The sequence below is a fragment of the Strongylocentrotus purpuratus genome, unplaced genomic scaffold, assembly GCF_000002235.5.
Source record: "Strongylocentrotus purpuratus isolate Spur 01 unplaced genomic scaffold, Spur_5.0 spur5_scaffold_16, whole genome shotgun sequence".
In the NCBI taxonomy this organism is placed as follows: Eukaryota; Metazoa; Echinodermata; class Echinoidea; order Camarodonta; family Strongylocentrotidae; genus Strongylocentrotus; species Strongylocentrotus purpuratus.
The window spans coordinates 20360113-20387298 of record NW_022145601.1 but is presented as its reverse complement, the minus strand read 5'-3'; the positions used below and the strand labels follow the sequence as shown (position 1 = coordinate 20387298).

The following is a 27186-nucleotide window of genomic DNA, read 5'->3' as shown; positions in this document are numbered from 1 at the left end:
TAACATCATTTTACGAGGAAAGATATTGGTTGACATAATCACGACAGAACGTGGACGTTGTTGGCAGAATTTATAGTTCAATACCCCTGAAATAGTGATACACAGAATTAAGGTCTATAGCCTGCTATCAGCAAATCATTTGATATCAGCTTTAGAAAGCCTGTATTAAGAAAATATGGCGTCCATTCATGGAAAAGCAATGATAGGGGGCTGTATACAACTATGGATTTTGTGTGTCTTTGTAATCGTGGTCCCAAGATTAATACAATGTGGTAAGTACATGCGAGTTATACAATATTTAAATTGTGAAGAAACGTCAAATGACAAGAATGAATAGCCTATGGTTTATGCTTTAAATAGCCATGATGCGAAATTGAGAGTCTCTGTTAGAAATAAAAAAGAAACATTCGATTTTATTTGAATTGAAATCATTTTTTTCATGTTGGGCGCAAATAAATTTTCATTTCGAACGAATAAATTTACTGTTTTGCATAATACAATTATTCTATATTTTTTATTTCGTCTCTTTTATGAATTAATTATATTTTTATTTCTAAAGACGTTGTCACAATAATCACTAATTGAAAAAATAATTTGCAGAACATTTGAATGATTATTAAATATCATATATAATTAGTTGCTGCAATAGAAACTTGATGAAGCGCCTTTTACTTACCAGAAATGGTATTTTCCACAAAATGCAGGGAGAGTATATATAACCGTGTTTACAAAAATGTCAAACAGTTTTACGAAATTTATTTTTGCATTCTTTTTTTTATAGAATATTTTCTTGGGTTATGTTTTGATTTAATGTATTAAATCACATTAATCTCTTTTCCATACCAAGGGTAATTATATAAATTATACTATGACAAATATGTGCATTATTTATTAGCAAATTTCAAGTACTTTTTCAGCATTTGATATGATTTTCTATACATTTTCAGAGGAAATTTCCTTTAATAGAGGATTAAGATTTTCATGGAACTGAAAAGAAGTGAGATTTAACAAATGTAAATTCAACGACAAGTCTTATATCAAATTTATTTGTAAATACAGTGAAACCTGCTTTAGTGACCACCTGTCTACAAAATACCACTTTTTGTGTTTCCCTTGGGGGTCGCTATCGACAGGTTTGACTGTAATATACTTCTTTCATTTTTCAATCCGAATGGACCATGTTTTACTGCATACCAAACGATATACTTGTATTATAACCAATCACCCCTGCATGCAAGCAGAAATGTCACCGTTAGGCAAATATGAACAGCCTATAGATTCAGTATGGTGTCGTGCTATAAATAGCCATGACGCGAAATTGTGAGACACTGTTAGAAAAAATATAGAAACAAAAAATGTTAGCAAACGGTGGCACGTGCTAGTGTATATTTAATCCTTTACTTAAATATTTTTAAGCACGGAAAATTTAGAGAGGTCATATTTTCTGAAGGAATTATAATAGGGGAAACGTTGGCATTCTGGATTGCAACTGGTTGAATATAACAGTTTCATAAGATCTAGCCGAGGCTTCATTAAAAGTCAAATGACATGCAAATGCAACCGAATTGTCTTCCACACATTAATATAGGTAGATACATCAACACACCTTCAACTAGTTGTATCTATTATTCATCTTAATATTTATTATGATATACTTTCCCCTTCTTACTCATGTTATTCTACATACTGCTAACCCCCCCCCCCCCCCCCGGCCCTACCTCGACCATGAAAATCTCCCCAAATTCTTTTGAGCCTCTTGTGATATCCTGTCACCAGCTAAATTAAGCGTAACAATTCACCGCTACAGGATTATGAATTTTACACTAGCTTTGATGATACTTCCCAATATTATTATCATCCCAGCTCTTTCACACAACAAGACCTCACAACTTTTTTTCTTCTTCTTTCTGCATTGCTTTAACATAATCTGAAATATCAATGGCTATTATATCTTGATATGTTTTCACAGATATCATGATGCTTGTTTAGATATAATATATCAGTCCAGTTGATGATCCGTCGATGAATAAATATTCATATACACACATAATGTATGGTTATACATCTATATAAAACATTATACATGTATACATAATACCCACACTAATGTATCAAAGAAAGAAATATAAGAATATTACAGCCAAACATTTTCTTATGGTTGTAAGGTCATTAGGTGGAGAGGTGTCCATTATTTATTCTATTCTTATGATACAGGAAAACTTTGAGGCGAAATAGCGAATATTTGCCATTCCTCTTTCTCGTATATGCCTCTTTCTTTTGGACCAATTAATATCCTCTCTAGAATAGAAATATACATTTTGTTGGTTTGTATGTTTATTTGATTTTATGTCTGTGTCAGGACAAGCCACCGATACTTACAATTGATCAGTTCTGCTATCCAATCGTTTAGAACAGATAAAAGACAATAGTAATGCATTATTGCCAATTGATGATCAGTTTATTTTTGTGTTGCATCACATATAATCGTCTTTCGTATGTTTCTTAAAATACGCCATTGAGTTGATATATTATACACATATACATACGAAGATAAACACACACACACACACACACACGCACACACACACACATATATATAAATTTATATATATATATATATATATATATATATATACATGTACATCTTCCAGCGTCATATGACGGACAAATGTAGTGACAAACTGAAACATGGTCAATAGCAGATCTTTACGTAATTACTGCCCTCTAAGTACGTTTGCAGGAAGAGGAAGCGTAAAGGCCTCCAAAGAAACAATAGATTTAATCATTAGTCATTAGTTATATTTGTTTTAACTTAGGGTTAGGGTTAGGTTAATATACCAGTTTGTTGATGTCCTAGCTGTTAATGTACCATTTAGGGATATATATATATAGAGTCCTGTTTATACAAAATGTAGGTTTGTATAAACACTGTTGGTCATAAAGGTGGAATAATTTTTGTTACCCCAATCAATGGAATGATTTTGAAAACAATTTATTCCTAATAGGTATAGATAATAGTATACATACTAAGATTGTATTGAATAATAATTTGAGAGTGTTTGTTTTTGCGTGACTGCTAAAGCATGTATATGCCACTATGCTCATCAGATAGGGGACCCGGCTACGCCCGTAGGTCATAACTGACAGTAATAAGGATTAATGCCTTACAAAAGGGCACTAATATAGCACATCCATACGGTTTATATCCAGGGCCTCACAGTTACGAGGCCTTCGCTTTGCCTTTGAATCATGTTAGTAGGCAGCGGGGGCTAGAGTAGGGGCAGCCCCACAAATAAAATTTTAAAAAAGAAAATGCAATAAATTATAAATAACTCATTACATTTTCCGCCGGTCCCTAACAGGAAAAATTCCTCTGCACGGACATTCATTATCTATTAGGAATAAATCTTCGTCAAAATCATTCCATTAGTTGGGGTAAAACAAAAATTATGGCCACCTTTATGACCAACAGTGTACATATATATATATATATATATATATATATATATATATATATATATATATATATATATGTATTACTGTTATCTTCACCATTCTTTTTACGTAGCTCTTATATCTTTACATTTCTGTTTGACAGAATCCGAACCTGCCGAAGGGGACATACGTCTTGAAGATGGTAGCCCCTCCAGCGGGGGAAGGTTAGAGATCTACCACAATTCCGAGTGGGGCTTCATCTGCCATTTGTATTGGTCCTTACTTGATTACACGGCAGAAGTTGCATGTCGACAGCTGGGCTTAGACACCACACATGTACGCGGGTTTGTTATGAGCCGCGGAAATGGACCTCTTCATACGTTCGGTTTAGTCTATAATTGCAATGGGAAAGAAAACCGAATAGATGCATGTCCCGTCCTTGGTGCACCAATTTGTGTTTCTGAAACGGATTTGGCAGTGGAATGTGGTAAGAATTGTTGTTGTTGTTGCTCTGGTGGCGAATCCATGACGCAGAAATTTAACGTCCATTGGCTAGACATTATTTAATCTACATAATCTATTCACGTGTAGTACGTGTCTACAACTTAGGTTTTATTAATTGAATGCACTGAAAGCTACGGTTGCCAGAGCTAAATGTAGGATTAGAATGTCAAAGGTTATCTGGAAGTGGATATAGATTATGTGCCATATTCCAAAACAGTAAATGATTGTTTTTATTTTCTTTATCCTTATTTTTTAAATTATTTTTATTATTATTATTATTATTGCTGTTGTTGCTGTAGTTATTATCATTTTAATTTTTTAATTATCATTATTGTTATCATTATTAATATTATTCTTAGTAGTTGTATTATTATCATTATTATCATCATTAATAGGCCTACTGTTATTATCATTATTATATCATTATTATTTTTTATTGATATTATTATTGATATTTTACTAAAGGCGTCATTATAGGGACATTTTGAGTGGAAAAAAAATGAGTCATTAAGTAGACATTGTCATTTGGAGGACAACTTTTTACGTTTTATTTCTCATAGAAGGCCCAATTTGTTTATATTTCTCTATATATATGTAATTTCACTGAAGGCGTTATTAGGGGGATATTTGGAGTGAAAAAATGAGTATATAACCCTACATGGTACATTGATAATGTACCTTATAGGGTTATATATATTATTATTAATATCATTATTTATATTATTTTATCATTATTATTCTTGTTATTTTTATCATTTATTCATTATTTTCATCTAAAGGTCCTCATGTTCAAGGAGACGTCCGCCTGGCGAATGGATCGACGGCGGACGACGGTCGGGTAGAGATCTACTACGAAGAGGAATGGGGGACAGTCTGTGATGATGGTTGGGACAACGATGACGCTGCAGTTATATGTAAACAGCTACGAAACTACCAACATGGCGCCGAGGCTATAAATGGGGGTGCATATCCTCAAGGAACTGGTCCGATACACCTTGGTAATGTCCAATGTGAAGGTACTGAAAGCAAACTTGGAGATTGCAGCAGTGGCGGATGGCGTAACAACACGTGTGGCCATGATCGAGATGCCGGAGTGGTTTGCCCACGTAAGTGTGTTTAAAAACTCAGTCATAAGACGAGATCGACACCACACCGTCAACAGACCGAGCAAAACATTACCCCCAAATGACCAAGAATCTCTCGCGTTTTGGGTCGGTGTGGAGTCGATTTGGCGGTGTGACGGCCTGACGGGGGTACTCAGACCCCTGACTTATAGGCATCGGTTTATATACCTCCGTGCCTCTGACAAGCATTTTTACCGATCATGCAAGATAAAGAGTTGGTTCTCCTATCGATCCCCAAAATAGGGTAAAAGTTGCCCATTATTGCGTTTTTAAAATGGAATATGTTTGTTTTGGTAAAAGAAATACCTTATTTTGAGTATAACGTACTCCACATTCGTTAAACGTTTATCACTATTGGTTGAGATCATGTTTACTCAAGAAAAATGTAAGTTCTCTTCTAATACAATATTTTTTTTTTTTTTTCAAATGATATTTTGTTATATATATATATAACCCTACATGGTACATTAAGCGGACATCATAAAAATCCTAACCCTAACCCTAACCCTAACCCTAACCCTAAACCTAAACCTAACCCTAACCCTAACCCTAATCCTTACCCTAACCCTAATGTCTACTTAATGACTCATTTTTTCACTCCAAATGTCCCTCCAATGACACCTTTAGTGAAATTACATATATAGAGAGAGATATTTAAACAAATTGGGCCTTCTATCAGAAATAAAACGTAAAAAACGTTAAGAGGACACCATATTGTCCTTCTAATGACAATGTCTACTTAATGACTCATTTTTTCACTCCAAATGTCCCTCTAATGACGCCTTTAGTAAAATATATGTATATATATATATACAAATACATATAGGATGACGAAACCACAATAACAACGAAAGAACAGCCATTGGGCTGAGGTAGGGTCCGTACGTGCTCAAATAAAATACATGAAAATAAATAAATAATGTTGTAACATAATTGTGTCAAAACTAAACATGTTTCATCATTTCCACCTAATAATGCCCGGATGTAAGGTCTCTTGATTTATTTAAGAGTAGATTAAAGTTACATCTTTTCTCATCCTACTATACTGATAGCCTTATCATGGTATAATATACTCAACTATATTGTAATTACTTGAATGCGATGTTTGTTAATGTTATGTAATTCATTGTAAAGTATTTTACTATCTTATAATATTTGAATTAAATATTTTCTGCATGTGTAAAAAGTAATCTAAAATAGTTATGTCTTATCATTGAACCTTATATGAAGCTCATTTAGTTACTGCGCTAAGAGCAAATTGAGGGAAAACGGACCATCATAATTATCGTTGTTGTTGTTTTTGTTATTAATATTATTGATACCATTATTTGATCCACCTTTAAAGCTGCCTTCGAAGGTGATATCCGGCTTGTTGGTGGTCACAGGCTAATGGAGGGACGGGTGGAGTACTACCATGAAGACCAGTGGGGTACCGTCTGTGATGACCTTTGGGATGACCACGACGCTTGGGTTGTGTGCCGCCAGTTGGGGTACAAACCACTTGATGGACATAGATTCGGAGGAGCATATTTTGGACGAGGATCTGGCCAAATACACCTGGATGGCGTCCAGTGTTCGGGCAGTGAGGTCAGACTAGAATCCTGTCGCAGTAACGGTTTGGGCAGCCACGACTGTGACCATTCCGAAGATGCCGGAGTACGATGCTTTTGTAAGTCTTATGTCATAATAATAATAACTCCGCTTTTATATAGCGCTTAATACATCAATGACGTCTCTATTAAGTGCTTTACAGGTATATTATTACCCCGGTCATTGGATTCAATACTTGCCCGCACACAATGTGTGCACAATCTCCACTCCCTGGGGAGCATTCCAGCCAGGCGTAAATTAACGCTCAAAACTGTTTGACCAACAATGACGGTCGTATCCTACCGGGTACCCATTTAACACCTGGGTAGAGAGTAGCAAGTGCAGGTTAATATCTTGCCAAAGGATATTAGTGCCGTGTCGGGACTCGAACCCTCGACCGTTGAATCTCCAGTCAAGCATCCTACCGGGTACCCATTTAACAAGCGCTATATAAAAGCTATATAAGAGCTTGGGTAAAACCGCGGGGAGGGGGTGGGGGAGTCTAATATTTTTATGTACCTAACCACGCCCGACCAAAACAAAACGGGATAGAAGGGCAGTTTTGGTTGGTATTAGGTGCTTGACACGCGTGACGCGCGTGAAGTAGTAACGGTGTCAAAAAGGCCAAGAATCAAGAAAAACCGTATATAAACTGAGCTTTTTACCAAATGCATTAAGGGTTACTGTACCTTTTTCCTATCACTGGCATGGCCTTCGTGCAGCCTCGAATCGCGCGAATCTGTTTTGAAAACGAAATGAAAGAGACAAAACAGGAACATCACAAGGTAGACCTTGTTAAGGAAATAGGTTATGTGTTCGAGGGGAGCTAGCTCGTAAACTAGCTTGAAAATCTATGGGGGAAATGTGAGGGGGAAGCTCGGAACGGGTGTGATTCTGACATTTAGATAACATCTGTTTAAGGGGGGTAGAGGAGCCAGTTTTCACACGTGTGTACATTAAAATATTCTAATTGGCCCCAGGGGTAGAACCGTTTAATTTGGTTGTTGTTTCGATTCCTCAACAGTGAATATTATTGATATCATTTAAAACACTAGGGTAGAATTGGTATTCGCATACTCTATGATTTTAGTAAAATATTTATCTCACCTTTCTCTCGTATCTTCTCTTGCTTTCTGTCTATATTTTTCGTCAACTCTATTATCATTTCTATCTTATCTCCATTCCTTCTTTGTCTACCCTCTATTTCTTCTGTATAATTATTATAATCACCATAATTATTATTATCATCATAATCATTTTCTCCACTATCACCATCACCATCATCATGAGGATCACATTAACCACTGAACTATATTTGTCGTTAATAGAAGGCCTATCTTCGTAAATGAACCGTGTGGCCTCTCCTATTGTTTTTAAATCTTAGGATCTACCCCACCCCTATTGAATAGTATTACCATAATGAATATTGTAGCATCTGTCATCGTTAAATTTAGAATCGTTATGCGATTCCGGTATTTCGCAATAGTTTTAGAATATTTAAAGAAGAGAAAACAAATTAGAAAAAGAAACATTTGTCGTATCCATCATTCATCCTTGTTTCTTCTTTCATTGTATAAATTTCAAAAGTGCCTGATGACGGAGATGTTCGTTTGCAAGATGGTCCATTGATAAACGAAGGTCGTGTAGAGGTCTTCTACCAAGGGAGGTGGGGTAGTGTCTGTGCCTCGAACTGGAGTGCCTCTGAAGCCTGGGTTGTATGTCAACAGCTGGGGTATAAGCCACATACTGGATTTGCTATCAGCGGTGCAATATACGGACCCGGTCTTGGTCCAATACACCTTGATAATATTGGTTGTGTAGGCCAGGAATATAAACTAGATGACTGCGGTAAAAGCATCAACGCAGTGGGCAACGACAGTTGTGAGGATAACGGATATGCCGCAGTTCATTGCCCGGCGGGTAAGTTGAAATCCTAAAGCCCCCATCACACCAAACTAGTTCTTACTATACGTTCTCAAAAATGTTGCCAAACGGGCTCAAACTGTGTGCGAACTGAGCTGAACGTAATAGCAAATGTTTACGATCTGTTTAAGGCCCGGCCCCCCACTCAGTGTTATTTAGGGTACGCATATGCTCGTACCCTCTTTTTGAAAGCACCCCCTATCTGAGGACTGCCAACATTTCCGAACCCCCCTATCGCGGGCTTTTTGCGGGCTTTTCCTGCCTTGGAGACCCCCTTAAATCAGGAAAAATGCTCATTGTACCCCCCTAAATTCGGAATAATTTCTCAGGAGTCCAAAGAGATGAGAGAAAAAAAGAAAAACACCCCCTTTTTAAAGAAATCTCCGGGTGAAAAGTCAAATACACCCCTTTTTTTTTTACAATTCTCGGGCCGGACTTTGTCGCACGAAAAGTACCCCTTTACCGGACATTTTGGCAACACGCATGCGGTCATTTCGACCTCTGAGTGGGGGGGGGGGGGGGGGGGGTTTTAAGGACTTCATGGCGGGCTCGGACTGAACCAATGTCTATAATACGATCCTAGCTCGTTAATTTACGGTCCACAATAAGTCCAACTCGTCTGTACCCCGTCCACAGTAAGTTATCAAGTTCAGATCGGGTAAATTTGACATTTCCAAACAGTCCAAACCATTCTTACTAGTTTGCAACTTGTTCGAAATAGTTTATAACCCAACCACCCCATTCAGCTGAGACAGTTCAACCTGTCATCATCTCGTTGTTAGTGCGTTCAAACGTGCTCCTATCGTGCTTGTGCAATCCCATACTGGTCTCATACTCGACCACACCACGGTGCAACACGTTCCTAGTAGGATCGAAGTATATCGATTTCGTTCATAGTACGGCGATTCCGTTCATAGTACGTCCATCTTGTTTTAAGCACGTTATCACTCCGTCTAATTGCAGGACGGGGAGTCACCCAGTAAGTTGGCGCAAGTGAAATCTGGCAATGTTGTAAAGATTGTCTGATGTTCAGTCATGCGTGAACGGATTAAAATGAAAATGGTACCTAAATGTACTGGGAGGATAACTCTATCAACACATATCATTAAACCCCTAATTAAATATTCATACTTCAAACAATACGACTTTTAAAAAGTGGGACATTCTTTCTGACTCACCCTGTATATCTAACGTATTTTAACAAATTTCCATGTATTCCTGTGAATTTGGAGGAACAAAAAGAATTGAATTGAATTGCGAGGACCTGGAACAATTTCATTTTACACGCAATGTGTTCAGTTAAACTAGTTTGTGTTTACACTGTTTGTATTTGGAGCATTTTCATCATACATGTACATGTCCAGTGAGCAACATTTGTGTTCACAATACAGACATTATATACATATGGTGGCACACTAATACCTCAGGGAGAATTCCAAGAGAATGCACCACACCGATTTGGAAAGGTGTCATAGTATAAACAATGTGCACACTATAGTCTTAGCCGACTTTATTCCAAGGCCTATGCTATTGCCACAGTGACAGAGTCAGACAATTGTTTAGCCCCTGAGACGGCTGCTGTCCCCATTTGTATATCCTATAGTAATTCGGAAAGTCGTCAGAGTATTGATAGTTTGCACGCACTAGGCTGATAGGTCCAATTATTATGCTATTTCCACAATGCCTGAGTACTGTTCCCCAGCCATCCCCACCCCAACCGATATTACTAGGGGCGGATCCAGCCGGCGGCAGGGGAGTTTTTTTCGTTTTTTTGCTCCGGAAAAATTGAAAATTGCGTCGGCCGATAATTCGCTCAGTGAGAGGGGGGGGGGAGGGGCTTGGGGTAGTGAGCACTAATTTGTTTAATTTTATTTTGGCCCTCGACAATTTGAAAAAATCGCACCCCCCCCCCCCCTTGATTGCCAGGGGAGGGGCCCATCTCCAAAAAAGTTAAAATTAACGTGTTTTTAACTGTATTTTCCCCAGAGGAGGGCCCCCGGCCCCCCATCCCTGGACACGCCACTGGATGTTACCCCCCCCCCCCCTTCCTCATTTGGAATTATACTAGTGTCTATGTTATATTTGTTTAAAGAACTTGAAGACGGGGATGTTCGCCTGGTCAATGGTTCCAGTCCAAACGAGGGTCGGGTTGAGATCTACCACTCTGGTACATGGGGAACCGTATGTGACGATGACTGGAGCTACCCAGATACCCAGGTACTTTGCCGGCAGTTGGGCTATGAAACAAAGGGTGCAATGGCTACCTACCGCGCTAAATACGGACAAGGATCTGGCCAAATACATCTTGCTAATGTCAGGTGTACCGGTTTAGAAGCTCGACTGGATGAATGCAGCAGTAATGGATGGGGCATCTGTCTAAACAATGAAGCTGTTGGTGTTATCTGCACTGGTAAGTTCAAAGATGAAATATGGTCTTTACCATTATTTTCAAATGTCTCCCTTACTTTAATTTGTATCTCATTTCTATGACGATCACCTCGCGTCTATCACTGTAGCAACAGCTTTAATGACTCTTTGTCCTGGAATGTGTCGTTTATTTCGCTTTAGATTAAGTTCGAAATAAAACAGGACCACACATCTTTAAAAATCAAGCTTCATGTTCATACATATAACATATATAACATATATAACAAGACGTTGTGTGCCCGGACAGGTTGTCTATCTGGATAGTCGGTTTAAAATCTTGAAAACTATAATTTAAAGAACTTTACCTTGATTATTTTTTAATTATTTTGAGACTTTGTTAGGCAATATAATAAAGGATGAATATTTATGAGGGTTAGTGCTGTTTGATGCAAACATTTCATTAAATCCAAAGTCAAATGTGATACCTTTATTATTGTTAAGCGTCGGGACATGACCCCTACCATACTATTTCTCGTCGTTTATGTAAACATGTACCTTCTGTGATACTTTCCTCAAAGCATAAATAGGTCGATTTACAATCCTTAAAAGACATCTAAACAAATTACAGTTAGAACAGTTTTCAGAAAACCAAAACGTTGTTAACTATCATGCTTTGCAGGTTATGCTAAGAATATGCGTATATGAGCTTCGTCTTCCCGCCAAAAATTATGTTAACACAGTTCTAAACTTTACATAGTTTATAATAGTGAATATGTTTAATACTTTACATACTTTTCCCGCTAACATCGATCGTGTTCAGCATACCCACCTGATAACTTTTTTGTTATTTCATCATTTGCATTTTCAAAATGACATTTGGTTAATATTTGGTCGATCCTGTTGTTTGATTTAAAGTTCCCAACGAAGGGGATGTTCGTCTCGCTGATGGCCCCACGAAAAACCAAGGTCGGGTGGAGATCTATAATAATAACCAATGGGGCATTATCTGCAATCGTAGTTCTTGGGGTGCTACAGAAGCGACGGCTGTTTGTCGACAGCTGGGATTATACCAAAATGACAGTGGCAGTGTTCTATTCGGGACTGTGGACGACTGGAGTGGTGGTCCAATAGACTCTACAGGCGTTTACTGCAGCGGCACGGAAAGCAGGTTGGATGAATGCAGGAGCAGCAACGACGGCAGCGTCAATTGTGACCCCAGTGATGTGGCTGGAGCTCGTTGCATTAGTAAGTTTGCAGTAATATTAATAATGATAATGATCTGGATTTATATAGCGATTAAAACGAAATACCTAGAGCTTTACAGATATCATTACCCCCGGTCATCGGATTAATTCACAAACAATGTGCACCATCACCACTCCCTGTGGAGTATTCCTACCATATGGTCACCCTGAGGGCATGTGGAATTTCTAACATAAATGCTTTCGTCATCCTACCAGATCCCTTCCTCTATCCTGGGTATGGAGTGGCAAATGTAGATTGATGCCTTGCCACAGGACAAATTGCCGTGTTGGTACTCGAACCCCCGACTTTTGCATTTCCCGTCTAGTGCTTTTAACCACTCGACAACGACACCTCTATGCATCAGGTCCGGCAGCGAATATTTCATTGTAGGCGGGCAAGTGAAGACCGTGTATTAGGCCTTTGCAACGAAATGTCGACCACCTCATAGTCATTCATGCTTAACATAATCATATATCAATGTTAATCAGAAACATTATTGTTTGTACTAAAAAACGTAATTTAGGATCTGAGTTAGGGTTCGCATTTAGAGTTAAGGTAAGCATTTTGGATTATGTCTCGATCGGGCATCCGAGTTAAACATCAAAAGACTAACAATGCAAAGTATGTATACGCGGTGTAAATATTGAAATTCATGTGAGCGTTCTTTCATTTGCTTCATGCAAAGATATTCAGGCATATAAATGCATAAAAGCGCAATCTCTAGTCACCGTAAAGCAGGGTTCGATGGCCTAGCTAGCTCATTAAGGTTTCGGATTTGTCCGGCTATCTACTTTACGCGGACGAGTGACTTAACGATCTCCACAAGACAACTCAGGGCGTAGCCGTCATTATTTGTGGGACCTAGCTGGCCTATTGTTCATTGTACGTGGCATGAATAATATTAAATTGAAAAACGTAACTTATGGAATAACGGGCTTAAGTCAGTATGACGCGGTAAATGCTTGTTCAGAAAAAACCGCCGCAAACATTTTTTTTTTGTACCTGTAAAATTCGGGTCAAATTAATGGCAACTCCGCGTATGCACTGAGATCTATGTTAAAACATTCAGTAATGTGAAGCGTATTACACTTAACGTTTCCACAAAAAGCGCCGCGGTTTTGCCGCGTTACATCTGAACGAGCCGTTTAAAACAAGCAACATTTATCCACAGGAATGATTTATGTGTCACTCTGTATTTCTCAATGTAAGTCCGACGTTATTTGTTTTTGTGACGAAGGTTCCCTTGAAGGAGCTGTCCGTCTTGTAGACGGTTCTAGTCCAGACGAAGGCCGGGTCGAGATCTTCCATGATGACCAATGGGGTACAGTCTGTGATAGAGGCTGGGATGACAATGACGCGAGGGTAGTCTGTCGGCAGCTCGGGTATACAGGCATTACAGGGGATATTGGGGTGGCTAGGACTGGTGGTACATACGGCGCTGGATCAGGACCGAAATACATTACTAATGTCAGATGCAATTCCTATGATGACAGGTTAGAGGACTGCACGCATAACGGATGGGGTGTCACCTATTCGTATTGCCAAAGAGGATATGCCGATGCTGGAGTGCAATGCTTTCGTAAGTAGAAAGAAACTAACAATCATAATATATACAGCATGCGTCAAGTCCTGTTCAGATGTTATGCCGCGGTAAAAAACAAAATTTGAGTTTTGGCTACCAATTTATCTCACCTTGGTCGAGTTTGGCAAATGTAGATAAATGAATGGTAACTGCACGTGCGCAACATAGGACTTGCGCGTATTAATAGTGAGCTTCTTTTTTTTCTATATGATTTTTATTATTTAATTCCTTCGCGTGGCTTTAGATGAGATACACAAGAAGGATGAAATACGGAAACAATTAAAGTGTAAAGAGATCATGTGATATATAAAGTGCAGATTGGCTCGGCCATGGTCAAAAATGGAAACAAAAGCTGGCTGCTTGTTGGGATGACGCCACAAAGATTCAGACTAAGATTCAGAAATCATTGAGGCCATTATCTAAACGAGAATTAAGATGATTTAAGTAAAAAATTTATCTCGCCTTTCTCTCGTATCTTCTCTGTCTATATTTTTCGTCAACTCTATTTCATTTCTATTTTATCTCCTCATTCTTTTTCTACCCTCTATTTCTTCTGTATAATTATTATAATCACCATAATTATTATTATCATCATCATAATCATTATCTCCACCATCACCACCACCATCATCATGATAATCATAACCACTGAACTATATTTGACGTTTTCTCCTCGCTACATAATTTGTCGTTAATAGAAGGCCTATCTTCATAAATGAACCGTGTGGCCTTTCCTATTGTTTTTAAATTTTAGGATCTACCCCCACTCCTATTGAATAGCATTACCATAATGAATATTGTAGCATCTGCCATCGTTAAATTTAGAATCGTTATGCGATTCCAGTATTTCGCAATAGTTTTAGAATATTTTAAGAAGAGAAAAAAATTAGAAAAAGAAACATTTGTCATATTCATCCTTGGTTCTTCTTTCATTGTATTAATTTCAAAAGTGCCTGATGACGGAGATGTTCGTTTGCAAGATGGTCCATTGATAAACGAAGGTCGTGTAGAGGTCTTTTACCAAGGTAGATGGGGTAGTGTCTGTGCCCCGAACTGGAGTGCCTCTGAAGCCTGGGTTGTATGTCAACAGCTGGGGTATAAGCCACATACTGGATTTGCTATCAGCGGTGCAACATACGGACCCGGTCTTGGTCCAATACACCTTGATAATATTGGTTGTGTAGGCCAGGAATATAAGCTAGATGACTGCGGTAAAAGCATCAATGCAGTGGGCAACGACAGTTGTAAGAATAACGGATATGCCGCAGTTCATTGCCCGGCGGGTAAGTTGAAATCCTAAAGCCCCCATCACACCAAACTAGTTCTCACTACGTTCTCGAAAATGTTGCCAAACGGGCTCAAACTGAGCTGAACGTAATAGCAACTGTTTACGATCTGTTTTAGGACTTCATGGCGGGCTCGGACTGGACCAATGTCTCTAAGACGATCCTAGTTCGTTCATTTACGGTCCACAATACGTCCAACTCGTCTGTACCCCGTCCACAGTAAGTTGATATCAAGTTCAGATCGGGTAAATTTGACATTTCCAAACAGTCCAAACCATTCTTACTAGTTTGCAACTTGCTCTAACTAGTTTATAACCCAACGACCCATTTCAGACAGTTCAACTTCTCCTCATCTCGTTGTTAGTGCGTTCAAACGCGCTCCTATCGTGCGTGTGCAATCCCGTCCTGGTGCTCGACCACACCACGGTGTCACACATTCCTAGTAGGATCGAAGTACGACTATTCCATTTAGCGTACGGCAATTCCGTTCGTAGTACGTCCATCTCGTTTTAAGTACGTTGTCACTCCGTCTAATTGCAGTTCTAAAGCACCCTTCCCGTCCAAGCCAGTCCGAACCCGTCCATGAAGTTGTCAACAAGATCGTAAATAGTTGCTTATACGTTCACCCCGTTCACTCCGTTCATCCACAGTTTGAGCCCGTTTGGCGACTTTTTTCAGAACGTACTGAGAACTACTTTGGTGTGATGGGGGCTTCACTTGAATGTCTTGATATGCAAAGCTTGAAGCGTTGAAAATGAACCAGAATTAGGAATGGCGAGAACGCGCTAGGTTTTTATAGCTCCCGAGTCAGGACGAGATTGCACACGCTCTAGGAGTGCGTTCGAGCGCACTAAAAACGAGATGAGGACGAGTTGATCTGTCTTTGAACGGGGTGGTCGGATTAATATCTGGTTAGAACAAGTGGCAAACTAGTCAGAATGGTTTAGACCAGGCCTTCTCAACTGGCGGTGCGCGCGCCACTTGTGGCGCATGCGGTCAGTTGGAGTGGCGCGCGGCTGTTCCAAAAAATTAATAAAATAATTAATGAAAATTTAAATTCAAAATTAAAGAAAGAAAAATCAAAAAACTATATTTTAAAATTAAAAAAAATCAGCAAAATCAAAAAGTCGCAGTCGAAGTAGAGTCCAAAATGTAACCAAGCCATTTTGTTTGTTTGATTTTCACTTGATTTTGACATTTTCCGTCTTTATTGCACCACATTAACTACATATTAATTTACTTCCATTTACCCAGGAATTGTACTAATTATTTCACTTCAATATGAAATTATGATTTATATTTTATGGAATAGAAAGGTGTTAAAAATGCCACATCTTGGCCTTAAAAAAGCCCTGAAATCCACTAGCTTCCAGGGGTTTCACCCCCTGTACCCCACTCGGTATCGGCTACGCTCCCTCGCATCACAGTCACCAAACATACAGGTTGGCACTTCAACCTCAATACATTTTTGTTTTGGCACTTCTAATAAACTAGTTGAGAAGGCCTGGTTTAGACGTACTGGGAACGAGGTAGAACTGATAAATAATGGGTTAAACTGACTACTGACTGGCGTGAACTGACTGGAAATGACAAATTTTCCCGATCTGAAACTTGATATGAACCGACTGTGGACGGGGTACAGACGAGATGGACGTATTGAGGACTGTTTATGAACGAACGTGTTATATACATTTTTCAAACATTCTTCCCCGGCCATATCCCGTTTTACGATGTTCTAGGACGGTTCCAGAACGTAGTAAAAACTAGTTTGGTGTGATATCGGGTAAGCCCCCATCACACCAAACTAGGACAATGTTGCAAAACGGTCTCTAACTGTGTGCGAACGGAGTTGAACGTAGTAGCAATTGCTTATGATCTGTTTAAGAACTCCATGGACGGGCTCGGACTGGATTTACAGGAGAGTGCTCTAAAACGTTGAGCCTGTTCACAATTGTCCTCGTTCTGCAACTAGACTGAGTGACAACGTACTTAAAACGAGGAGAACGTACTACAAATGGACTGGTTGCCGTACTATGAACGGAATTGGCTTAGTTTGATCATAATAGGAATTATTTACAACGTGCTGTTGTTGAGCATCAATTAACAGCAGATCAGCCCCTATCATACCAAAATGGTTCTCACTACGTTCTGGAACCGTCCTAGAAAATTGTTAAAACGGGTTATGGTCGGGGTAGAATGTGTACATAATGTCTAAAATATGATCATAGATCGTTCATTAACAGTCCTCAATACGTCCGTCCCGTCTGTTCCCCGTCTGCAGTCAGTTCATATCAAGTTCAGATCGGGTAAATTTGACATTTCAAAGCAGTCTAAGCCCGTCCGTAATCAGTTTAAACCAGTGTTTAACTAGTTCTCGTGCTACCTCGTTCGCAACTGATTTTACTAGTTTTTAACCCGACCAACCAGGGCAGGGACAGTTCAATTCGTCTTCATCTCGTTCTTATTGCGTTTGAACGCGCCCCTATAGGTATCATGGCTTTAAAAACCCAACGTTCTTGCCATTCCTTATTTCCGTTCAATTATACTACTGCTAATTGATGCTCGATCACATTGTAACACGTTCGGCAATTCCGTTCGAAGTACGTTCATCTCGTTTTAAGTACGATGTCAGTCCGTCTAATTGCAGGACGGTGAAATGTTTGAACAGGCTCAAAATTCTAGAACATCCTTCCCGTCTAAGCCAGTCTGACACCGTCCATGAAGTTCTTAAACAGATCGTAAACAGTTGTTACTACGTTGAATCTGTTCGCACACAGTTTAAGCACGTTTGGCACTTTTTCCAGAACGTAGTGGGAACCAGTTTGATCTGCACAGCTTGAAGCGTTGAATTTAAACGGGAAAAGGGATGGCAAGAACGCTAATATTTTAAGATTAACCCTTGACCCAGGACGTGATTGCACACGCTCTATGTGTGCGTTCGAACGCACTAAGAACAAAATGAGGACGAGCTGAACTGAACTTCGGAACGAGGTAGAATTAGTCAATAACGGATTTAAATTGACTACGGACTGGTTTGGACTGCCTGGAAATGGCAAATTTACCCGATCTGAACTTGATATGAACTGACTGTGCACGGGGTACAGACGAGATGGACGTATTGAGGACTTTGAACAAACTAGCATCGCATTATAGACATTATTTACACATTCTACCCCGACCACAACCCGTTTTACGATTTTCTAGGACGGTTCCAGAACGTATAGTGAGAACTAGTTTGGTGCGATGGGGGAGTTAAGACTGAAAGAAAAAGTATCCCAACCGGAAGGAGGTCTTAAAAGCAAATTGAACACAACCGCAAACACTCACGAAGAAATCATCTCAACGTTAATATCAACATCCTATTGTGTTAAAGCCACACTGTCCTACTGTAGCTACTTGCTCCCTCTATATAGAAAACAATGCCTAATCGGTGACCATGGGTCCCCCATGATCCTCTTTTTTATGTTAATTGAGAGCTGAGTTGATAAGATAACCTCCTATCCAGTGACATTGCAGGGTGATGTAATCCCTCCTATAAACTAGTACAGATAAGCTTTAAACCTTAATAAATCGAGCGTGGGTCACGTAAAATGTCATGACGCACATGTGCACACACCGCAATTACCGGCCGTGCCGGTGCGCAGCCGAGGAAACTATTCAATACCGATGGAACTCCCAATTCCTTAACTGAAAAAGGGGTAACTTTGAATGTAACCGCTATATGCATAGCCTTGCGAGGACCTGGAACAATTTCATTCTACGCAATGTGTTCAGTTAAACTAGTTTGTGTTAATACTGTTTGTATTTGAAGCATTTGCATAATACATGTACATGTCCTCTGAGCAAGTTTTGTGTTCACAATACAGACATCATACGGTGGCACACTGATACCTCGGGGAGAATTGCCAAGAGAATGCACCACAGCGATTTGGAAACGTGTCATAGTGTAAACAATGTACACACACTTAGCCGACTTTATTCCAAAGGCCTATATGATATTGTCAGTTTGTCACAATGACGGAGTCAGACCAATTGCTGGTATCTCTTTGGTCAGACAATTGTTTGGCCCCTGGTATATCCTACAGCAATTCGGAAAGTCATTAGAGTATTAATAATTTGGACGCACTGGACTGATACGTCCCATTATTATGCTATTTCCACAATGCCAGAGTACTGTTCCCCAGCCACCCCACCCCAACCGATGTTACCCCCCCCCCTTCCCTCATTTGGAATTATACCAGTGTTATATTTGTTTATAGATCTTGAAGAAGGGGATGTACGCCTAGTCGACGGTAACACTCCAAACGAGGGTCGGATCGAGATCTACTACGCTGGCACATGGGGGACCGTATGTAACGATGGCTGGGGCTACCCAGATACCCAGGTACTTTGCCGGCAGTTAGGCTATCAAACAAACAATGCTAGGGCTTCCCTCGGTGGTAACTATGGATTTGCAAATGGTCCAATACATTTGGATAATGTCAGGTGCACCGGTTTTGAAGTTCGATTGGATGACTGCAGCAGTAATGGATGGGGCTCGCACGACTGTTCACACGCTGAGGATGTCGCTGTTATCTGCACTGGTAAGTTCAAAGATGAAATATGGCCTTTACCATTATTATCAAATGTCTCTTTTCCGTTGATTTGTATTTAATTTCTGTGACAATCATCTTACGTCTATATCACTGTATAACCAACTTTAATGAATTTTGTCCTGGAATGTATCGTTTATTTCGCTTTAGATTAAGTATGAAATAAAATAGGACCACACATATTTACTCTTTACAAAATAAGCTTCATGATTAATAACCAGACGTTGTGTGCCCGGACAGGTTTCCTATCTGGACAGTTGGTTTAAAACCATGAAAACTGTAATTTGAAGAACTTTACGTGGAATATTTATTATATATTTTGAGACCAATTTGTTATGCAATATGATAAAGGATTAATATTTATGATGGTTAGTGCTGTTTAGTACATAGGCCTTCATTTCGTTAAATCCAAAGGCAAAAAGAATACATTTGCTTTTGTTCAGCTTCGGGACACAACCCCCATCTTATTTTTTCTCATCGCTTATGTAAACACGTATTTTCTGTGAAACTTGTTTCTCACAGTATAAATAGGACGATGTGCAGTACTTAAAAAAGACTCCAAGACCAATTTCGGCTATATAGAACAGTTTTCAGAATACCAAAACTATATTAACTATCATACTTTGCAGGTTATGCTAAGATTATGCGTATAATATGAGCGCTCCATCTTCCTGCCAAAATTATGTTAACATTGTTTTAAACTTAACATAGTTTTTAATATTAAGTATGTTATTAAACATACTTTTCACGCTTACATCGATTTTTTTTCAGCATACCACCCTGATATCTTCTTTGTTATTTCATCATTTGCATTTTCAAAATGACATTTTGTTAATATTTGGTTGATTCTGTTGTTTGATTTAAAGTTCCCAACGAAGGGGATGTTCGTCTCGTTGATGGAGCCACGACAAACCAAGGTCGGGTGGAGATCTATAACAATGACCAATGGGGCATTATCTGCAAACGTAGTTCTTGGGGTGCTACAGAAGCGAAGGCTGTTTGTCGACAGCTGGGATTATACCAAAATGACAGTGGCAGTGTTACATTCGGGACTGCGGACGACTGGCGTGTTGGTCCAATACACTCTACAAGCGTTTACTGTAGCGGCATGGAAAGCAGGTTGGATGAATGCAGGATCAGCAACGACGGCAGCGACAACTGTGACCCCAGTGATGTGGCTGGAGCTCGTTGCATTAGTAAGTTTGCAGTAATATTAATAATGACAATAATCTGGATTTATATAGCGCTTTACGAAATACCATCTGATATATTTACCCCGGTCATCGGATTCATTCACAATCAATTTGCACCATCTCCACTCCCTGGAGAGTCTTCCTACCAAATATGGAATCGCTAACATAAATGTTTTCGTGATCCTACCAGGTCCCCATCTCTATCCTGGGTATGTAGTGGCAAATGTAGATTAAATCCTTGCCAAAGGACATGAGTGTTGTGTGGGGACTCGAACCCACGACCTTTGCATTTACCGTCTAGTTTTTAACCACTCGACTACGACACCTCTATGCATGAGGCCCGGCAGTGAATATTTCATTGCAGGGATATAGGGCCCGGTATACCCGAATCATGTGAGCGTTCTTTCATTTGGGTCATGCAAAGACATCCAGGCATATAAATGCATAGGAGATATAGGCGCAATCTCTAGTCATCGTAACGCATGGATCGATGGCCTTGCTAGCTCAATTAAGGTTTCGGATTTGTCCGGATACCTACTTTCGGCGAAAGAGTGGCTTATGCCTAGGTCACATTTGCTCTACAGCTAGGATACGGCGACCGTACGCCCCCGAAATCGAGAGATACTTGCGGCGGTCGAAGAGAATCTGCGGTGGCCTCGGGCTTTAACGATCTACACAAGACAACTCTGGGCGCAGCCGTCATTATCTGTGGTCCCTAGCTGGCCTATTGTTCACTGTACGTACTTGGCATGAATAATATTGAATTGAAAAACGTTACTTATGGAATAAACGGCTTATAATAAGTCAGTATATGACGGCTCGTTTAGAAAACCTCCACGCTTTTTAGGTACCTGTAAAATTCGAGTAAAAGTTATTGCAACTCCGCGTATTCACTGAGATTTGTGTAAAAAGATTCAGAAATTTGAAGCGTATTACACTTTACGTTTCCACAAAAAGCGCCGCATTACATCTGAGCCGTTTAAAACAGAGCAAAATTTATCCACATTAATGATATATGTGCCACCCGGCTAATATCTCTGTGCCACTCTTTATTTCTCAATGTAAAGTCCGAAGTTATTTGTTTTTGTACCGAAGGTTCCCTTGAAGGAGCTGTCCGTCTTGTGGATGGTTCTAGTCCAGACGAAGGCCGGGTCGAGATCTTCCATGATGACCAATGGGGTACAGTCTGTGATAGAGGCTGGGATGACAATGACGCGAGGATAGTCTGTCGGCAGCTCGGGTATACAGGGGATGTTGGGGTGGCTAGAACTGGTGGTACGTACGGCGCTGGATCAGGACCGAAATACCTTACTAATGTCAGATGCAATTCCTATGATGACAGGTTAGAGGACTGCACGCATAATGGATGGGGTGTCACCGATTCGTATTGCCAAAGAGGATATGTCGATGCTGGAGTGCAATGCTTTCGTAAGTAGAAAAAACTAACAATCATAATATATACACCAGATGTTATGCCGCGGTAAAAACCAAATTTGTTGTTGGGTTTTAGCTACCCATTTATCTCGCCTTGGTCGAGTGTGGCTAAATGAATGGTAACTGCATGTGCGCAACAAAGGACTTGCGCGTAGTAATAGCAAGCTTCTTCTTCTTCTTCTTCTTCTTCTTCTTCTTTATAATTTGTGTTATTGAATTCCTTCACTTGGTGAATAACTGTGCATTAGCACATATCTTGTCGGGAAACAGTAGCACTATCACAGATAGTCTTTAGATGAGATACACAAGAAGAATGAAATACGGAAATAATTAAAGTGTAAAGAGATCATATGATATATAAAGTGCAGATTGGCTCGGCCAAGGTCGAAAATGGAAACGAAAGCTCGCTGCTTAGATTCAGAAATTGTACTTTAGGTCATTATCTGAACGATTATCTGCTCTAGCTGAAATAATACACTAGCAACCTGTGTCAATGGCTATATTTTGTCATATGGATTAGGGTAAGGGCTAGGGTAAGGTACAGTGTTTGGTTAAGGCCAAGAACTTGGTCAGTTTTGGATGTTGACAGGTCAGAGCATTTCTCGCCAGAACATGACTTTGTGTCGTAGTGAATTCTATACAGGGAGGTGATATAATAATATTTCTGTAATCACCCCATTTTATAAAGATCCTACGACAGTACTACCAAGCGTCATTTCAATAGACGACATTCGCTTGGTGAATTCATCATCGGAATACGAAGGTCGGCTAGAAGTCCGCGCCAATGGACGATGGGGAACTGTGTGTGGAAACTACGGGGAGTACAGCGTACAAAACATGGCGGAGGTCGTATGCCGGCAGTTGGGATACCCCTCTGAGGATGCTGAGGCCCTTGGAGGGGCGCTTTTCGCGACTGGTTCGGGACTGATCTGGTTGAGAAGTGTTTACTGTACCGGCAACGAGAACAACTTGGACTACTGTAATCATTACACTTGGTTAAACGGCTACTGCACGAACAAAGACGCCGTAGGTGTGAGGTGCAAGGAGCGTAAGTATGCCAAAACTATTTCTATTCTCCATATCTTGTAGGAGGGTCGGATTGGCACTGAAATTCCGTTGGAGAATTCGGATGGCTCTCAGTGCAGACCTCAAATCGACCGTGGGAAAACTCCTCAAACTCCCATGGTCACTGTCTACCTGTCTTTGTAGGTTCAAGGAGTTAGGATAAATGTTAACTCCTTTGGTAGGTTCAAAGTTGTAAACTTATTTTTAGGTGATCGCGTAATCATTTCTTGCTCTGTAGTTTCACGTTTTAATATGCGAAAAGGTTTTCCAATCATCCTTCTTTTTACACACAAATATTTATAGTTACATTTATTTATTATTAATTGAGGATTTTAACGACATGAAAAAAGCTGATAATTATTACATGCTAGTAAAGACAGATATTTAAAGGATATATTTCTCACAGTAAAACTGATGAATAGTGCAAAATGAGAAACAAAGACAGGTTGTACCAAAAGGAAACCATTGAATCGTTTAATTATTTTTATTCATGAAATTTAGTGATATAAGAATGTTTGGTATTATTATAATGAGGCATAACTTTTCTATAACGTTTGAATATAATGTATTGTTATATAGGACGCGGTAATGCACGCGTTTCGATAGCACGCAGTGTTTTTGTTTTAGTAAAATATCGAAACTTGTTAGATTTTTTCATAAAACACCCCACCACGATTTGTTTTGGTTCTGAACAATTTTCTTTGTAAAGTTTATTTCTTGATTACAGGTTATAGACATGTCGATTGCTTGTAGACTATTAAACAAGGTAACCAAGGTTTAAGAAGTCTTATTCAGTTAAACCCGACTTTGGGTCTAAAACAAGTTTACCCTGTTAAACAAAAGGAACAATTAGACCTCAGACTAACCTCCTTTGTTACTCACAATTTTGGACGTCGTGTTTAAATTTTAGTCGAAAAGGGGCTTTTTTTGTAAGTCGTATACAGTATGATAACATGTGAGAACAGGATGGGAAATGATTATGTCAAGCAGATAGGCTCCTGACAAATAGGTTTTTACTTTAATTGTGTTTTATGGTTTTCATTTAGCCTCAAATTCTAATCGAGTAGTCGGTACCATGGCCTTTGTTGGTGTGTCTCTGTCGCTGCTGGCACTAAGCAGTTTCGTAGCCGTGTGGTATACCTGCACTCACGCCAAGCCCAAGACCATCAGACCGACGCAGAGAATGGACCAGGGCATCTGCCTCACCACAGTCAATGCTCGTTCTACCACCGTGACGGATGCCTGTCCTGCTAACAACGAAGGAACCGAAATTACATCATCGCTTTCGTCCTGAGAACCTCCGACGGTTACAATGTCGGGCTCACGTTGGCTCCTCCGCCATCTTAAGCCTCTCTATAAAATGTGAAACTGAAGTCCATGCCAAGACAAAATAGGATCTACCGAAATTAGCATGTAGCAAAAGTGTCCTTCGTGGTTTACTTTAAATATTATGACTATTGCTATTTGTAAAGGCATGAAGATCTAAAGTGCGCTTATCTCTGTGTGCGCGCTAATGTAAATTAACCTATTAACTATGGGGGTTTTTTTTGTCAGCGGTTATTACACGAATCAATCTCGAACTAAATTTTATTTTTCATCCCTAAACAAGGATCATGGGGGGCGTTTCACAAAACTTGTCATCAGTGACAAATTACAGTTTATGTTATAAGCTACTGAAACCCTTGCTTCTAGATTGGTTATCAGCATATTTGTCACTGATTTCTGTAGTTTGTCATTGAAAAAGGCTTTGTGAAACAGGTCCCAGGAGTTTCGTTCTACAAAACAATTTATATTCCCTCGTTCATTACATGATCTATCCGCTCTCGCTGACGCTGCTTTTGCACCTATCATTCTCGGCACGATGGCTTCGTACGATAAATGCATACAGCCTCAGCTCGAATATGAATAGATCGTATAATGAAATCATTCGCATGTAGTGCGACCTTGATTCCAGATCTCAAAAATCGGTGAGATTTCGAACATCTGATATCACCATTGGAAACAGGCTTATAACTTAGTGATGAAATTATCTTTGGAATTGGTTGTAAAATTATTTTAAAAAAACAATGACAAAAGATCGGCAAGATTTGCATTTTTTGCGTCCTTTCCTCAAAATATGAACTCACCGACGAGGGTCGGAAAATATTTATTTTGAGAGACTACGTCATCAAAATTTTGATAAATAGTGAGGCTTACTATTTGTATAATATTTTGACTTGCAATTTATGCAATAAATTTTTACCTTTGATGAATCGCTTATTTGGATAAATCATTTGTAAACTCTCGTGCGTGAATTTTCTAGTTGCATCCATTTGTAGTTGGACGTTCATTTGGTACTAATGATTATTGATCTAAATAAATATATGTGGAACATGAGAAATCATGGATCACCTCATTATATATTGATACCCACCGAGACTAATATTGTATATAATCATGGCAATAGTGGTCAATCATTGATTTTCGTGATACTCAGGTGGAATTATTGTTTTAAAAGCAAAGAAAATTTTGTTCATGTACCGCCGTCGTCATTTCTGAAAGTATTCGTTTATTCTAAAAATGTAAAACGTATATCAATGGACCCCAGGGCCTCTATATTTTTAGAAACCTGGGTCATATTGTAACACGGGCTGATTATGGCTGGTTTAGCGGACTGCCACAAACAATAATATTGTGTGAACAAAAAGTGCTTGTATTGCCATTCGGTCAACAATTTGTTTACGCAGGTTTGGAATTGAATGCCTAATCGACCCCTCATATTACTAATGGTCAAAACTTGTCTCAATAAATATTCATGTTCAAAGTTTTATTTATTTTGATGCTTTTGGAATTAAAAGATGTATATTGTGAAATAATATCCTTGTAACAATTTCAAGCGCTCTCTACATTATTATTGACATCTAAAAACGCATTATAGAAGGTTTTTAGGTAGAAAATGCTAAATTGAAAAAATGCTGACAGCTTATCATAAAAAATAATTCGATTGACGCAAAATGACCAAACTTTGTAAAAAATAAAAACAATTAATAGGAGACCTTTAAGCATTCGCTACATATCAGTACAGAACCTCTTCTTCAGCCTCTATACATTGTGAAGTAGATATTTCTGGATTGGTTAAGTCTAAGAACTAAACTTTAGAAGGTTTAATAATTGTACGTAATAATATAATGGTAAAGCGTTAAAATCAAGGTATTAAATATAATGGATGACAGAGTCTCAAAGCATTTTGGTTTTTAAATTAAATGACTTGATTTCAAATTGAATTTGTTATGATGGAAAAAAGGACTTGTTTTCATAAAAACGCATGTAAATCTCAAGCATTTTCATTTTAGACTTAAGGTTGGGGACATCTCATTTCCCCGTAGAACATGGATGTTTTTAAAGGAAACTGTGTCTAAAGATTTTTTAAACGCTTGGGGTAGTTGTCATGTATTCCAGAAATAATTTGTGTAAAATTCATGTTATTAGGTGATGTATCATGTAAATAGGATTTATATTATGTGTTCACGTCGTGATAATTGTTTGAATTATCATTTGCAAAACTATTATTGATAAGTATAAGAAATACATTTTTGTATTTTGATTATAATTATAATTTTATAATTTTGCAGTATGTTTGTAAATGTGTGCGTGTATGAGTATGTGCGTTGCGTGCGCGGATGCATTGTATATATGTATAATTTTGTGTATGATTATATTTTAGGCAATTTTATAGCGTCTCGTGTGAGTTGCAAATATAACTGAAAATCAACGACTGTGTGCAGGGCGTGCGCAAATAACTTTTGTTAATACCATAATAATTAAAATCGGCATCATTTGTAGGTTTGGGGATTAAATTCATTTAGT

At 39.0% G+C, this 27186-nt stretch overlaps 1 protein-coding gene across 1 annotated transcript; it reads left to right on the top strand.

The window, feature by feature from the left end:
* On the top strand, positions 1-24997 carry LOC753542 (deleted in malignant brain tumors 1 protein). Its single transcript, XM_030987009.1, has 14 exons — positions 1-272; positions 3599-3922; positions 4719-5045; positions 6409-6732; positions 8241-8573; positions 10669-10986; positions 11859-12188; positions 13426-13767; positions 14721-15053; positions 19316-19639; positions 20515-20844; positions 21937-22269; positions 22964-23323; positions 24387-24997. The coding sequence occupies exons 1-14, from the start codon at positions 176-178 to the stop codon at positions 24632-24634; spliced, it is 4323 nt and encodes a 1440-aa protein (XP_030842869.1). The 5' UTR covers positions 1-175; the 3' UTR covers positions 24635-24997.
* Positions 24998-27186: the final 2189 nt, after the last annotated feature.